We start from the raw sequence: 16,026 nt of genomic DNA, 5'->3' as shown, positions 1-16,026 counted from the left end.
AGATGTCTTGTAGGTAGTTGAGAGGACGAACTAAGATAAAGTCTGAGAAATAAAGACACTTAACACAATGCTTGGCATATAGTGCTGTGCTGTGCCTAGTTTCTCGGTCAGTCTGACTCTGTGACCCCATGGACTGTAGCCTGCCAGGCTCCTCTGTCTATGGGGATTCTCCAGACAAGAATACTAGAGTGGGTTGCCATGCCCTCCTCCAGGGGCTCTTCCCATTGCAGGGATCGAACCCACGTCTCCCGCACTGCAGGTGGATTCTTTACCATCTGAGTCACCAGGGAAACTCAAGAGTACTGGAGTGGGTAGCCTATCCCTTCTCCAGGGGATCTTTCCAACCCAGGAGTTGAACCCGGGTCTCCTGCTTTGCAGGCAGATTCTTTACTGGCTGAGCTACCAGAGAAACCACAGCACCAGCAGATATTAGATATTATCATCATCATTAGGTGCCTTCTGTGTATTTGCATGTTTGTATGTGTCTGACCCTTCCTGCTTTGGAGACTTCATCCCTTCTCACCCGGGGCTTGTACCCACATGAGCCTCTGGGTACTGAGCGAGCGTCGGGGCCCTGGGTGAGTTTTGATGAGTGTAGATCATCTCTGGATGAAGGGACAAATATGTGAGCTTCCTTCTGCGTGTGTGTGTGTAGGCGTTTCTGTGAGTAAATAAAGTGAACACGTGGGCGTGAGTTTTTAGTGGCTACATTTCTCAGAGTGTTCGAAGTGAGTAAAGTCAAAGTCAGTAGCAGCAGGTGTGTCTGATTCTAAGAAAGAGCGACTAGTACCCCTCAGGCTCATCCCAAAGGTGTTTATTCTGGCAAGGCTGATGATTAGATGCTCAACTGTACACATGCAATTATGATTTTATTCCCCAGATAAATTGCTATTTTCTTGAATGTCTTTTTAGGTATGGAAAGCGCCTAATAAAAACAGTTGCTGTCTTTCAAACAAACAAATCTTTAAGCTGACAAAGCAGAATAAATTCATTAGCAGCCTGTGAACACTTGACAGTCAGGCAACACCTCTCCTTGTTAATGGGATGGCAGTGGTTCTGGACTTGGCCCGCCCAGATTTTCAGTTCTGGCTCTGCTATTTACTAGCTGTGTGATCTTAGGCAGTTCACTTAAGCAATCTGTGCCTCAGTTTCTCACCTCTAAAATGGGGATGGGAATAATAGTACCTACAGAAAGCTGTGTCAGGGTTAACAGATGATACATGTAAAGAACTTAAATGGGTCCTTGGCACAGTTTGCTGTTATTGCTTTTGTTATTATTCCTCACTGAGCTGGAGAAAGAAGCAGGGAGTAGGGGGCAGCTGAGGGAAACAAGAAAGTCCTATTCATTGTCTAGACTAAGGGGAGCGAGGATGGAAAGCAAGAGAGTTGGTAGCTGTTCTTCAGTGTCTCCACGGTAAAGAATCTGCCTGCAGCGCAGGAGATGTGAGTTCAATCCCTGGGTCAGGAAGATCCCCTGGAGAAGGAAATGGCAACCCACTCTAGTATTCTTGCCTGGAAAATCCCGTGGACAGGGGAGCCTGGCTGGCTACAGTCCGTGGGGTCACAAAGAGTCAAACACGACTGAGCATGCATGCATGCTACACAGAAGCCTGGGGGAAGCCAGGATGAGCATGGCTGGCTGCCTCCAGCATCGTTTAGCATCACCGCCTTGGCTCGGAAGCTGGACCTGGGGGAGGTGGATGTGGAAAGAGAAGGAGCCACTGCTGAGAGCACAGCCAGGCCTGAGAGGTCACATGAAGATTCAGGCAGAGAGCATTTTCTCGTACCCAACTTAGCTGTCTGCTGCTGCAGCGCCTGTGTGGGCTGTGAGCCCTGCCCTCCCTCCCCATCACGGGGATGCTAAAACTCCCCTGGGTGAAGCTGACATTTCTGCTCCTCCGTCCCCACCCCTGCTGGCCAGGATATAGTGATCTAGCAGAGGAGAACTGGCCACCCATGGCCAAATCTCTGACCCAAGTGCCCTTGCCTGCTAGGCAGCTGACGTCCCCTTCATGACAGGCTTCATAGAAGGTCAGAGAAGAGCCTCTGCCTTTCCGCTTCTCATGTTTCCTCACTGTATTACTCCGGACCCTGGCAGCAGCCCTGACTAACAAGGAGCTCCTTTTATCAAAGACTTTCTGGGTGCCAGATGCTGTGCTGAGGGCTTCATCAACATCTCATTGTTTTTCCCCAAGAGGTCTTTCTTGATGTTAGCACAGTTATGCTTCTGTGTAATACAGTTACTTTCCCTGCTTGGACAAAATAGAGCAAATCTTTAAAAAATTAATTAATTTTTGGCTGTGCTGAGTCTTCGTTGCTGCCCCAGGGATTTCTCTAGTTGTGGAGAGCAGGGGCTATTCTCTAGTTGCCACGTATGGACTTATTGCGGTGGCTTCTCTTGTTGCAGAGCACAGGCTCCAGGCACGTGGGCTTTAGTAGTTGCAGCATATGGGCTCAGTATTGCGGCTCAAAGGCTCTAGAGCACAGCCTCAGTAGTTGGGGCACATGGGCTTAGCTGCTCCAAGGCATGTGGGATCTTCCTGGATCAGGGATCGAACCTGTGTCCCCTGCATTGGCAGGTGGATTCTTAAATAGATTAATCTTCATATACTTAAGAAACTTACTCCAGTCCAGTTTCTTTGCATAACTTGATTTCTAGATCCTAACAGATCTTAATTTATTTGAAAAATATTAGTTTTGAAAATTAAAAGCAAGGCAGAAATTGTCACAAAGTGCTCTTAGAATATTAGGTAGGTGATTACCATTTTGGGTTGCTGCTAGTGTGTCACTTAATCACATCCTGCAAGTTGGTCCTCTCAAATTACTTCCTTAGTCTTTGCTGATTCATAACTTAATTCTCCCTAGTAATTTCTAGAATCCAAGGTCTGGGGTCCATTACTAAGGGTAGAGTAATTTAGGATCAGTTGTGTTAGGTTTAAAATGAGCCAGGACCAAAGAAACTAGGTGGTGGGTAGGAGATGTTGTGTGTGTGTGTGTGTGTGTGCGTGCACACAGCTGGACCCCCAGAGTGGTGGCTGTGACCCCCAAACAGGAACTGATCTTAAGGGGATGCAGAAGCTTCGCAGATCACATAGCCTGACTTCTCTTTCTTCCCATCCAGTTCTTTGTAACATGATCAATTTTTGCATTTTGGAAAGTGAGAGTAGCGCTTTGGATCATACATAATATTTTTTATATAAAATCCTGAAAATATATAGGAGACATGTGGTGGTAAATATCTTTACCCCTTTAGGGCTGAATATTTTGAAACTGCTAATCACACATATGGCCTTCCCAGATGGCTCATTGGTAAAGAGCCAGCCAATTCAAGAGACACAGGATACTTGAGTTCGATCCCTGGGTCGAGAAGATCCCCTGGAGAAGGTAATGGCAACCCACTCCGGCATTCTTGCCTGGAAAATCCCGTGGACAGAGGACCTTGGTGGGTTACAGTCCATGGAGTCGCAGAGAGTCAGACAAGACTGAGTGACTGAGCATGCACACGCCATCCTACGCCATCTGCATGTGTCATGCAGCTGTGAGTAGCACTCATTGTTCCCAACCCCTTCTGCTTCCCCAACCCATTAACATATTTTAGCAGCGATGGAAACATTTTCACCTGATTTGAGCACATTTCTATGTTGCAGGTACCCAGCTTGAAACTGATATTCTCAATGAAGATGCAAATATCTCGGCCTTTTCACTTCTTGTAGACATGTTCATTGCTTCCATCAATGTAAAGCCATGTATACTTGTACTGGACGGAATTGAAGAATTGGCTGGCATTTATGGGATTTCAGGAGAGAAGGTAATCTCTTTTCAAAATAATATCTATTTTATTATTATTTAATAAAAAGAAAACCCCTTAATTAATTTTTTTGAACTTTTTATTTTGTTTTGGGGTATAGCCAATGAACAATGTTGTGATAATTTCAGGTGAACAGAGAAGGGACTCAGCCATGTATATACATGGAGCCATGTATATGGCTCTCCTCTAAACCCCCATGTATATGGCTCTCCTCTAAACCCCATGTATATGGCTCTCCTGTAAACCCCCATGTACATGGCTCTCCTCTAAACCCCATGTATATGGCTCTCCTGTAAACCCCCATGTACATGGCTCTCCTCTAAACCCCATGTATATGGCTCTCCTGTAAACCCCCATGTACATGGCTCTCCTCTAAATCCCCATGTACATGGCTCTCCTCTAAACCCCCATGTATATGGCTCTCCTCTAAAGCCCCCTCTCCTCCAGGCTGCCACATAACATTGAGTGGAGTTCTATGTGCTATACAGTAGGTCCTTGTTGGGAAATGGCTTAATTTAGAATGTACATAATATCATTCCCTTGGATTGCATATCTATAGTTATAGCCAATGCTGCTTCTAGTTACTTCTGAATACTTTACAAAACAAATACTTACGTAACACAATGTTCCAGGCACTATTCTAGAAACTTTAGAGATATTTACATTGAATTCTCACAACAATCCTTGATAGACTGGGATCATCATCCCTATTTATATAACTGGGATTGGACTTGGAGATATTAGACAAGTGGCTGAAGGTCCTAAGGAGATGGTGGACTTGGAATTTCAGCATGGGAAGCCTGGTTCTAGAAACTGGCCGTTACTGCTGCACAGTTCTGCCCTGCTATTTTATACTTCAATCAGACATTTATTGGGTCCCTATTATATTCTTTAGGTTATATATTTTGATTTGCCTTATCTATACTTAATTTTTCATGTATCAAATTCTATCAATTGTTTGCTATCTTTAGTTTTTCTTCTGATTGAAATGATATTGGATCAATGGCACCTCCAATGCTTTTTAGTATTGGTCATTACTTTGTGAAGCATTTTCTCTAAAACTTATACATGCATAATTATAAATTATGTGATTCATGTATATTTCTCATAGAACATATAACAAAGAAGAAGAAAATAGAAAATTAAATATCCTCACAGCCTCACCATTGTTAAACCTTCTTTTTTCTATGGATGGCTGTATACACATACATATGCTTATATAAATGAAGTTATATACCATATTATTTTGTAATCTGCTTTTTAATTCAATACATGGTGACCACCATACATCCAACAAATAATTATTGACCGCTTACCATGGGAAAAGCACTGTAAGCAGACAGACATAGTCCCTAAGAAATAGAGCTTTCATTCTAGCAGGGAATGGCAGATGTTAGTAATATCATCACATAAATAAATATAAAATGACAACTGTGCTAAGTGCTGGCAGGGATCAGTATTTAGTATTGTGAAGGCCTCTAACAAAAACATTGGACCTTTGGAAAAGGCTTCCGGAAGAGGGGCACAGGGAGAGCTCTGCAGGAGGAGGGACTGTCAGGCAGTTCTCTGAGGCATCAGTGCAGTGGTGAGGGGCCAGCCCCTGCAGCCAGACCCTTAGTTTGAATCCCAGCTCTGCTGCTTACCCTCATAATGAATTTGATAAAATGTTTAGGCCCTCTGTGCTTCAGTTTCCTCCTTGGCCTTTCTGGAGGGTTGTTGGGGGACTGAATGAGTTAATGAAATAAAATTATACCTGGGATTTAATTTATAGGGGGATAACTGAGTGATGGCATGGAGAAACCAATGGCATTGAAAGAATTATTTATGATTTATACTTTTGGAGAGAAGACATGCCTTGTCACGCAGGGCTCCGGGGGGAAATATTAGGGTGTCAGAAGGCAGAAGACAGGAGCCAGGGGCCAAAGCAATGACTGACACTAAAAAGCATTAGAGGTGTCATTGATCCAGTATCCCTTCAAACAGAAGAAAAACTAAAGATAGCGACCACTCAATGGGATTTGATATGTGGAAAAATCAATATAGATAAGGCAGATCAGAATATACAACAAAATTATTTTGGGGGTTTTCATGGGAAAGGCAAGGCAGGGCAGAGGACACAGTCTTGGATTGCTAGTTTGAATAATTCTAGTGGACTTTGGGGCATAGGGGCTTTCCCTCACTGTCTGGCACCTGACCGTTGGATGATTTAGGGCAGAGGAAGTACTGGCTTTGTGAGCGAAAGTTGAATAAGAAGATGGGTCAGGGTGTGGTCATGGGTTGGCTTGTCTGCACACAGAAGGTATGTTTCATGCAAGCTGTCCACTGCTCCCAGGAATTGGATGGCCTTGGGAGGAGCAATTTCCCTGGATCTGTAAGTTCCCCCGAGAGATGTGGAAACAACGTAAGATACAGAAAATTTTAAAAATGTAAGTAACTAGTGCAGTTGGTCCACACTTAACACAGTGCCTGGCTCAGAGTAAGCAGTCAGGGTATGACTGTTGCTATTATTAGGCAAAGAGGGATGGAAAAAGCTGTTTATTAAAGGAGTCCAGAAAGATTTTATTAGGCGTTTCTTTTATTCCAAAATGAAACCATTTAATTTATGATAGTATTGCTACCCAAAGTGACAGTTCTCAGCACAAGGAAGTATCTTCTTTTTCAGTTGAATGTTTCAGTTTGCACTCTGGCCATCACTGTAGGTCATTCTTCAGAAGTCTGTGATTTTGTTAAAGTACTTACTTGTAGGAGCCTCTTTTCAGAGTCTGCATTTGTGCTATCAGATCCCTAATGGAGAGGTGAGTCAGTCAATATGGAGTGTGAACTGGTATTGTCTTAGCACCATATTGCTTGCTATCCAGGTTGCTGTTAATAACTGTAACCCCAATCCTTACCCTATACTTTCTTACTATATTCCATTGAATCTATTAAAAATTAAAAAAATTGAAATATAGTTGATTTACAATGTGTTTCAGGTGTACAACAAAGTGATTCAGTTATACATATATATATGTATATTCTTTTTTGCATTCTCTTCCATTTTAGGTTATTACAAGATACTGAGTATAGTTCCCTGTGCCATACAGTAGGTCCTTGTTAGTTTTCCATTGTATATGTAGTAGTGTGTATATTTTAACCCCAAACTCCTAATTTATCCCTCCCTCCTTCCTCCTTGGTAACTGTGTTTATTTTCTATATCTTGTCTGTTTCTGTTTTATGAATCAGTCTATTTGTATCTTTTTTTAGATTCCAGTTAGTGGTGATGTAATATTTTGTTTCTTTTTCTCTCTGATTTACTTCACTCGTATGACCGTCTCTAGATCCATCCATGTTGCTGCGAATGACTGTTTTTCACTCTTTCTCTGACTGACTAATATTCCGCTGTACATATGTACCACGCCTTCTTTATCCTTGTATTTGTTGATGGACATTTAGGTTGCTTCCATGTCTTGGCTATTGTAAATAGTGCTGCTGTGAACACTGGGGGGGTGTATATCTTTTTGAATTATGTTTTTCTCTAGATACATGCTCAGTAGTGGGAGGGCAGGATCATGTGGTAGCTCTATTTTTTTATTTTTAAAGAACCTCCATACTATTCTCCATAGTGGAGAGGGGTTCCTCCAGCATAAGAGGGTTCCTTTTTCTCCACCACCTGCACCAGCAAAGTAGTTTTAAAGCTGTGAAGTTTTCAACCGTCTTTGACTCTTTTCATCAGGTGAAAGACATCTCCTGGCTGCCAGGCTCGCTATCTCCTCACTGCAAGCTGATCATGAGCACCATCTCCTCCAGCCTCTCCTACAAGTCGCTGTGTGCCCGCCCTGATGTGAGGACAGTGGAGCTCGTCAGCACAGTGGACAAAGAAGTCCAACTACGCATCTTTAGAGAGCATCTCTCTTTTTCCAATAGAGACCCCTTCCGACAGAGCAGATACAGCTTGAGGAAAAAAACCAACCTGAGTCCTTTAAAGCTCACAATCCTGGCAAATGAATACCAAGAGTGCAGAATCTACCGAAACGAGTTCCAGTGCCTGAAGGAGTACTTGGGGGCGGCCTCGATTCAGGAGCTCTGGGGGTTGATTCTGAAACGCTGGGTTGAAGACTATAGTTGGGCTTTGAAACAAAAAAAGGCAAATTCTGACACTGTGGCTTCAGGAGAAGGTAGGCATTAAGCAGTATTAACCACCTGAGTCCATAGGGAGGAAGATCACCCCCCACACCCCCACCCCCGCCCCCGCCCCACACCTGCCTTCGTCTCCAGGCAGGAAGGTTGAGGGAGAGGATTGTCAGAGAAAGTACAGTTTGCCCAGTTAAATTTGAATTTCAGGTAGCAACAAATAATCTTGTAGTATATCCCAGATATTGCATGGGAAATATACTAAAAATTATTTAAACTACAGATAAGTAACAAATAATCTTGTATATAAGTATATCCCAAATATTTCTTGGAATATACTTATGCCAAAAATGGATTTATTGTTTACCTGAATTCAGATGTAGCTAGAGGCTCTATATTTTTATTTGCTAAATCTGGCAGCCCCACCCAGGGAGCTCTGTGTGTTGATCATAAGGAGAAATACATTAAGCATAGATTTTAGTCACATTTCTCAGAGGTCTAAGGAATGAGCCTTTATTATTTCTATGATTCAGTTTAATCTTTCTTTTGAGCCTACAGTCCCACTGATGGCAGAAACTAGGTTAATTCTGGTTAAGCTCATCCGTTTAGTGTATTTTCAGTCGATTCAGGATTTTTTCAGCTGTGTGAGGGTTTGTGTCCTTGCTGTGACCCTGCTGAGGTGAGCTCAGATCTGAAGGCCTTGGTGCTGGGTGACCTTGGTTGTCACCTGTCCCCGCTGTCTTCCACTGAGGTGGTCGTGGCTCCAGATGGTCCATCAACACTGATGTGCCCTGTTTTTGGCATCCTCGGGGATGCCTGTGTTCCCATCTGTTCTGGGGTGGTTCCATGTATGCCACCATCTGCTGCCACGTGCCCTCATCCTCATGGGCATCGTCGGCTCACTCCTTCCCTCTGCTTGAGCCTCCAGTCTTGTGGGTATCCACATGCCCGACAGAGAATGTGGCCACGCACTGCGCCACTCGGAGGTCTGGGGCCTGTAGGTCTCCCCCAGTGTTCCCATAGCCATTTCTCCTTTCCACCTCTTCCTGTGGCACTGGGAAATCTGTAGAGCTGCCGCCTTCCAGGCTTTTGGAAGCTCAGGTCCTCCCTCCCATCAGGTCTCAGATGCATCCAGAGGCTGGTCTCAGATGCATCCAGAGGCCGGTTTCTCTCTGCTCCAAGCTGATTTGCTTCACGGGGAGGGCTCTGGCCCCTGCTCATAAACCTGCTTGAGCAACTTTATTGCTTTCTTCTCTCTCTCTCTCTCTTTCTTTTTTAAATCAATTTTTATTGGAGTATAGTTGCTTTACAATGTTGTGATAGTTTCTACTGTACAACCAAATGAATCAGCCATACATATATTCTCTCCCTTTTGGATTTTCTTCCCATTCAGGTCACCACAGAGCACTGAGTTCCCTGTGCCAAACAGTAGGTTCTCATTAGTCATCTACATATACATAGTATCAATAATGTATTTATGTCAATCCCAGTCTCCCAATTCCTCCTACCTACCTCCCTTTCCCTCTTGGTATCCACACATTTGTTCTCTATGACTGTGTCTCTGTTTTGCAAATTTTGCTGAACTCAGGAAGGTGTTAAAAGAGAGGCAGAGAGAATCATCTAGAAAAATGGAATAGGTGATCTGTCTCTTTTTTAACTTTTCTGAATTCAGCAAAATCTCTTTTCTTCCTGGGTGGGAAAAAAATGTCCTCTTTACATCTTCCTGTAATTGTCTGAGGCTCTTTGTGGTTAAAAAAAAAAAAATAGTCCAAGAGTTGTCCAGGAATCTGTGGTTCAATATTCAACAATCAGGCTTTCAAAAACCCAAGTTTATTCTCACAAGGCATGGGCTCTACTGTGAGCCTCAAAAGTCTCTTGAAACTTGAGTTTTTCTCTCTTCATTTCTGCTGTGACAGCTGTCTTTCAAGTGAATTAGAACAGAGCAGGGATGGGGAGGTGGAGCTCTGAGAGAGAAGCAGAAGATACTGGGAATGAAAGGCACATTGTTTGTTGCTGCGGCATATTATCTGCCCCCCCTTTTTTTTGGTCTAGAGCTTGCATTTCTGCAGAGAAAGTTAACTTCAAGTTTAGTGTGCCCTCCCTGACCTGCACGGAGGTGAAAACAAGGTCTCTGTACCCCAGGAAGAATCATCCAGACAAAACTGCCCACAGCTGTGCCTTTGGCTAGACCCATGTCTCCAGGATTGTGCAGGAAAGCCCGGGTCCTCCCCACCCCACACCCCATAGGGACTGCTCCTTTTATAGGCAATTTTCCCCCTCCCAGTGCTGTCCGCTGACCCTGACTCAGGCCCACTGAGTTCAACCACAGGTCCAGGAGAGCTTAGTTGAACTGGGGCAAACCTCAGAGGAAGCTTGTGCACATCAGTCTGAACAACTGCCTCTGCTGAAACGATGCAGGCATCTGGGGCCTCATTCCGCAGTCCTGTTTAATAGCATAAGAAATCCATTTCGAATGGTAGACCTTGCTCTCATTTTTCTCCGTGGTCTTAAGGATCTCTTTAGAGTTGGTTGATCCAGTGGGAGATCCTCCTACGGTGGAAACATCTAGAGGGTCAGGTGAGTAATTGGTGGCTGGCTTGTATGGTGTGTATGAATGTGCAGTAGGCAGCAGCCAGACAGAAAAGCGTCTCATGCCCGTACATGCAAATCTGATGTTGGAAATCTTTAAATAAAGACTGCTCAGGAGAAATGCTGTGTCAGAACTGGCAAGCTTGCCAGTTGGTAACCATAGCTGACACGGATGGATTCGTTGTGAAAATGTAGGTGATAATTTAATGGTCAAGAACATGGATTCTGTAGCCATACCGTCTACATTCAAATCCCAGTTCTGCCCTGGTTTCTGTGTGACATGGGGTAAGTTACTTAACCTCTCTGTGCTTCATTTTTCTTATTTGTACGATGGGGCAGCTATAGTATCCACCTAGGGGATGATGGAAAGAAATGAGCTGGCTGATCACACACAACATGTAGAATGATCTGGCATGTGTGAGCCCTCCTTTGTCACCTTCATCAGTGTGCTGTCTGCACAGGGTTGGACGGCTGGGTGTCTGACACCCTGTGTTTGTTGAGCGTCTCGCACTTTGGGCTGGCCGAGGACGAGATATACCAGCTTCTGGACATGCTGGGCTACAAGGGGCATTACAAAGTGACCACGTTGCACTGGGCTGCCTTCCGCAATGCCACCAGACACTGGCTCCAGGAGAAACCCAACGGCCTCCTGTACTTCCGGCACCAGTCCCTGCGAAGCGCCGTGGAACAGAAGCTGCTGGGTAAGGCTCGAATCTGTGCAGACACCTGCTGGCTAAGGGGAGGTGAGAGTCGCACCCAAGGGAAAGTTATAGCTGGGATTTCTTGAGTAGAAATGAGCCTATAAATATGCATTAAAATAGTTGCATAAATTAAGATTTGTATGTGGCTGTAACAGAGCCATGATTTCAATTGCTTAATATACCAGGGTTTATCGGACACGACTGAACGACTGAACTGAACTGACCGATTCTCTCATTTGAAAGACTTCTGGAGGTCGGCAGTCCAAGCCTATGCTGTTGGCTCTTCAGAGTCATCTGGAGCCCAGCTCCTTCCCTGTCCCCGATCTGTTATGCTGGTTTGCATTCTCAAGGTTACCTCATGTTCGTGACTACTGGACATAATATGGCTGCTGGAGCTCCAGCCATCATATTTCAAGCAATAGGAAGGACAGGGGCTGGTGTGGGAGAAGGGCTTGCATTTCTTTTAAGGAGTTTTCCTAGAAGTTTTCCACCAACATTTTCACTTAAGTCTCTTTGACCCAGGACTTCGTCATTTGGCCATAGCTAGTTACATGGGGTCACAAAGAATTGGACACAACTGAGCGACTAAGCACAGCACACAGTTACAGGGGAATCTGGGGATAGAAGTTTCAGCTGGGTGTATTGCTCCCCTAAACCAAAGTGGGAATCTGTCACTAAGAAAAAGGAGGGAAATGGATTTGGGGTAGGAATTAGCAGTCTCTGCCTTAGTTCTGAAATCAAATTCTTATCCCTTCCTGAAAAGAACTGCAGATCTGAATTGGAGAAACAGCAGTCACAGAACCTTACCTGGAGTTAGAGCACTCTCTGGGCATCACTCACACAGGGGACCTCACGTCTCAGGACTTTAAAACCCTTTAAATGACAGCCTCTGGCAAGACTCTAAGCTTAAATTTCCTTTTCAGTTTACTGTGTTCTCTTTTACTTTTTTTTTTTTTAAACCACATGAATCCTTTTTATTTTTCCCCTCCCACATTGACATCATTCCTACCATCTCTTAAGTTACATAACGCAGAGAAGAGCAGGGTGAGGAATGGGGATGTTCTTGGATGTAGCATCAGCTTTTCTATTCATTCCATTTTATGATGGTTTACAAGGCTCTCAATCTCTCCATTTGACCAAGAACAGTAACATTCTTGGAGGTCTAGGGACTGAAGGGTCATGGTGTTACTGGTAAAATTGTGGGTTCATGCTGTACTCCTTCCCTGTAAGATGAGCCCCCAAATAAAGCACTGCTGGCACTATTCACTGTGGTTAAAACTGCAAGTTTTCTTGCTTCAGAATCAGGCTGAGAATACTAGTTTTTGTTAGAAGCACCAGGAACTGTAGTTTTAATAATTCAGTTCCATGCAGCCTTGGCATAAGAAGCAAGCCTATTCCTAAAGGATGAAAAATATCCCAAAGCCTGGGGCTACAGCATTTGTCTGCTGTGATATTTTGGTGAAGGGCCACATTTTAACGTCTTTTGTCCAGACGTCATGTCAGTCATTTTGAGGCAAACTGGTCTCTTAGGCACATATACCTGCAGGCTGCTTTTGTTTGAAATTAATACTCTGCCTCTTATTGGGTGGTGCTTGTGGCTAATTCTGCCCGTGAGTTGTAAGTGCTGACTGGCCATGTTCAAGATGGCGACTGCTCCAACCATCCTGGGGTGAGGAGATCCACCTGGATTTGGGGTTCCAGCCAACATGTGATGGACATGGTTAATCTTTGCTCTTTTAAGCCACTGAGACTTGGGGGGTTGTTCATCCACACAGTGAAATCTAGCCTCAGCTGTGTCGGACTCTTTGTGAATGCATGAACTATACAGCCCACCAGGCTCCTCTGTCCATGGGATTTTCCAGGCAAGAATCCTGGAACGAGTTGCCATTTCCTTCTCTGGGGGATCTTCTGGACCCAGTTGAACCTGTGTCTCTCAGGTCTCCTGAATTGGCAGGCAGATTCTTGACCACTGTGCCACCTGGGAGGCCCGTAAGAGACAACAGCACTATGTAAATGTCAGCCAGTTAGTCTGTCTGTGAGAACTACACTGAACTTTGTAACACAGATGATCCCATGGTCAAGCCATTCCTCACATCCCACATGTAATTGGAGGAGCACTGGCATAAAGTCAGAAGATTTGAATCCTTCTACATTTAGAAGTGTCAATGAAAAATTAATCAGTCTGTCTAAGAAAGGATTGAAAATTTTTATTCAAGTCAAATTTGAGGATTAAAACCCAGAAAGAGCATCTCAGAAGACTCTGAGAACTGTTCCACCTGTTCAGTTCAGTTCAGTCACTCAGTCCTGTCCGACTCTTTGTGATCCCATGGACTGTAGCACACCTGACTTCCCAGTCCATCACCAGGCACAGTTATATAAGTGTTTTGAAACAGAGTGTTATACATCAAATGATGTATTTTTTTAAAAATTAGAGTATAATTTCTTTACAATCTGAAGCTCCAATATTTTGGCCACTTGATGGGAGGAAGTGACTCATTGGAAAAGACCCTGATGGTGGGAAAGGTTGAAGGCAAGAGGAGAAGGGGATGTCAGAGGATGAGATGGTTGTGTGGCATCACTGACTTAATGGACATGAGTTTGAGCAAGCTTAAGGAGATGGTGAAGGAGAGGGAAGCCTGGCGTGCTGCAGTGCATGGGGCCATAAAGAGTTGGACATGACTGAACTGCCGTACAACAAAATGAATCAGCTATACATATGCATATATCCCTTCCCTCTTGAACTTCCCTCTCGCCCACCCCCATCCCACCTCTGTAGGTCATCGCAGAGCACTGAGCTGAGCTCCCTGTGTTGTGGAGCAGCTTCCCACTAGCTGTCTGTTTCACACATGGTAATGTGTATACGGGCTGCCCAGGATGGGCTTCCCAAGTGGCTCAGTGGTAAAAAACCACCTGCCAATGCTGGAGACGCAGGAGATGCGGGTTTAATCCTTCAGTCAGGCAGATCCTCTGGAGGAGCGAACGGCAATCCACTCTAGTATTCTTGCCCGTAAAATCTCGTGGACAGAGGAACCTGGCGGGCTTCAGTTGATAGGGTCACGGAGAGTCGGACACAGCTGAGCGACTGAGCACAGGCGTGAGTGTGTATGTTAGCATGTCAGTGCTACTCTCCCAATTCGTCCCGCCATCCACTTCCCCCGCTGTGTCTACATGTCTGCTCTGTACATCTGTATCTCTCTTCCTGCCCTGCAAATAGGCTCATCTGTATCATTTTTCTAGATTCCACATATATGCGTGAATGGGTGCTGCGCTAAGTTGCTTCAGCCGTGTCCATCTCTTTGCGACCCTATGGACCATAGCCTATCAGGCTCCTCTGTCCATGGGATTCTCCAGGCAAGAATATTGGAGTGGTATCAAATGACATATTATTGACAGTTTACATAATCCAGATCTAAGCACCATTGTGGTGGGCCGTGTGACCCCTTTACAAAATCAAGAAGGAATGTTATCTTTTAAGGAGTTGTCTTGTTGCCAGGAGAATGTTGCTGTTCATGGTTGAGCAGTTTTCCTGCCGATGGGGGAGGTCTGGTGGGTGCATAATGCAGACACACTATGCACAGAGCAGGGAGAGAGGAAGCCTGAGGGTAGAGAACTTTTGTGTTTAAATTTTCCTTGTCTTGCCATAAAATATGAATTTTATTTCACCCAGATCATGTGCTGACCAGGGACAAGCCACTTGGTCTCTCTGATTTCAAACAGGTTTTGTTTATTATATGGGGATTGTATTAGCAAGGGTTGTCTCTCTCTCTCTCTCTTTTTTTTGCCATGCTTCACAGCATGCGGGATCTTCATTCCCTGATCAGGGATCGAATCTGTGTGCCCTGCAGTGGAAGCACAGAGTCTTAACCACTGAACCATGAGGGAAGTCCCTAGCAGGGCTCTCCAGAGAAACAGCACCAGCAGGAGATAGATAGATAGGTAGAGTTATAGAAAGAGATTTGTTAGGAAGGCTTGGCTCATGCTATTATGGAGGCTGAGAATTCCTGTTATCTGTCGTCTACAAGCTAGAGGCCCAGGAAAGCCCCCGGTACATACAGTTGGAGTCCAAGTCCAAAGGCCTGAGAACCAGAGGAGTCAGTGGTATAAGTCCCGGTCAGAGAATAAAGGTCTGAGAACCAGCACTGCTGAGATCTGAGGGCAGGAGATATTCTAGAGAGAGCAAATTGTGCAGGCCCACATCCCAGTTGCTTTGGTGTGAAGACTGGCAATCTTTTTTATTCAGTCTACTGATTCAAACACTAATCTCTTCCAGAAACACCCTCACAGTACAAACCCAGAGATAAAGTTTCACCAGCTATCTGGACTCCCCTTCGCCCTGTCAGTGAACATGTAAAATTCACCAGCACAGGGGTTTCCACATCCTCCTCAAGAGATTATTTTGTAAAAGAGTAAAATAAAATACAATGTTTGATAGGAAAACATTTTGCACACTTTATGCATTGCGTTTAACACTCCAAATCTTGGACTCAGGGTGGCATTTGTCCTAGTTTTCATTTTCTCTCATTCTCCACGCCACTTTCCCAATTTCCTACCCACAAAAATGCCTTTTCCACACCCTGTGTGGGCGGGGAGTTATCTTCCAGGGGTCTTTTAAGCATCGCACATGCCATCTAGGCACATCAGCACATTTTAGGCCAGCTAGCATGGCATCTCTCCAAGTGGGTAGAAGACCTAGAATTCATTTCAGAAGAAATGCAGGATGATAACTTGAACAATGGGCTTCTTTTTTTGGTTATATTTCTTCTGAAGAGCTGGGCTTGGTGTGTCATCCAGCTGTATGTCTCATTTATCTTGCAGGAA

General features: G+C 44.6%; 1 protein-coding gene across 1 annotated transcript in view; it reads left to right on the top strand.

Moving 5' to 3' along the window:
• The window catches only part of LOC102179170 (putative tetratricopeptide repeat protein 41), an 82,141-nt gene that overhangs the window by 19,902 nt on the left and 46,213 nt on the right, over positions 1 to 16,026 (top strand). The window contains 3 exon segments of the mRNA XM_005680542.3: positions 3,648 to 3,808; positions 7,521 to 7,962; positions 10,969 to 11,208. Of these exon segments, the coding sequence (XP_005680599.2) occupies positions 3,648 to 3,808; positions 7,521 to 7,962; positions 10,969 to 11,208 (843 nt within the window).

Source organism: Capra hircus, chromosome 5 (genome assembly GCF_001704415.2).
Source record: "Capra hircus breed San Clemente chromosome 5, ASM170441v1, whole genome shotgun sequence".
Classification (NCBI taxonomy): domain Eukaryota; kingdom Metazoa; phylum Chordata; class Mammalia; order Artiodactyla; family Bovidae; genus Capra; species Capra hircus.
Note: the sequence above shows the minus strand (reverse complement) of the source record. Positions and strands in the feature narration are given on the sequence as shown.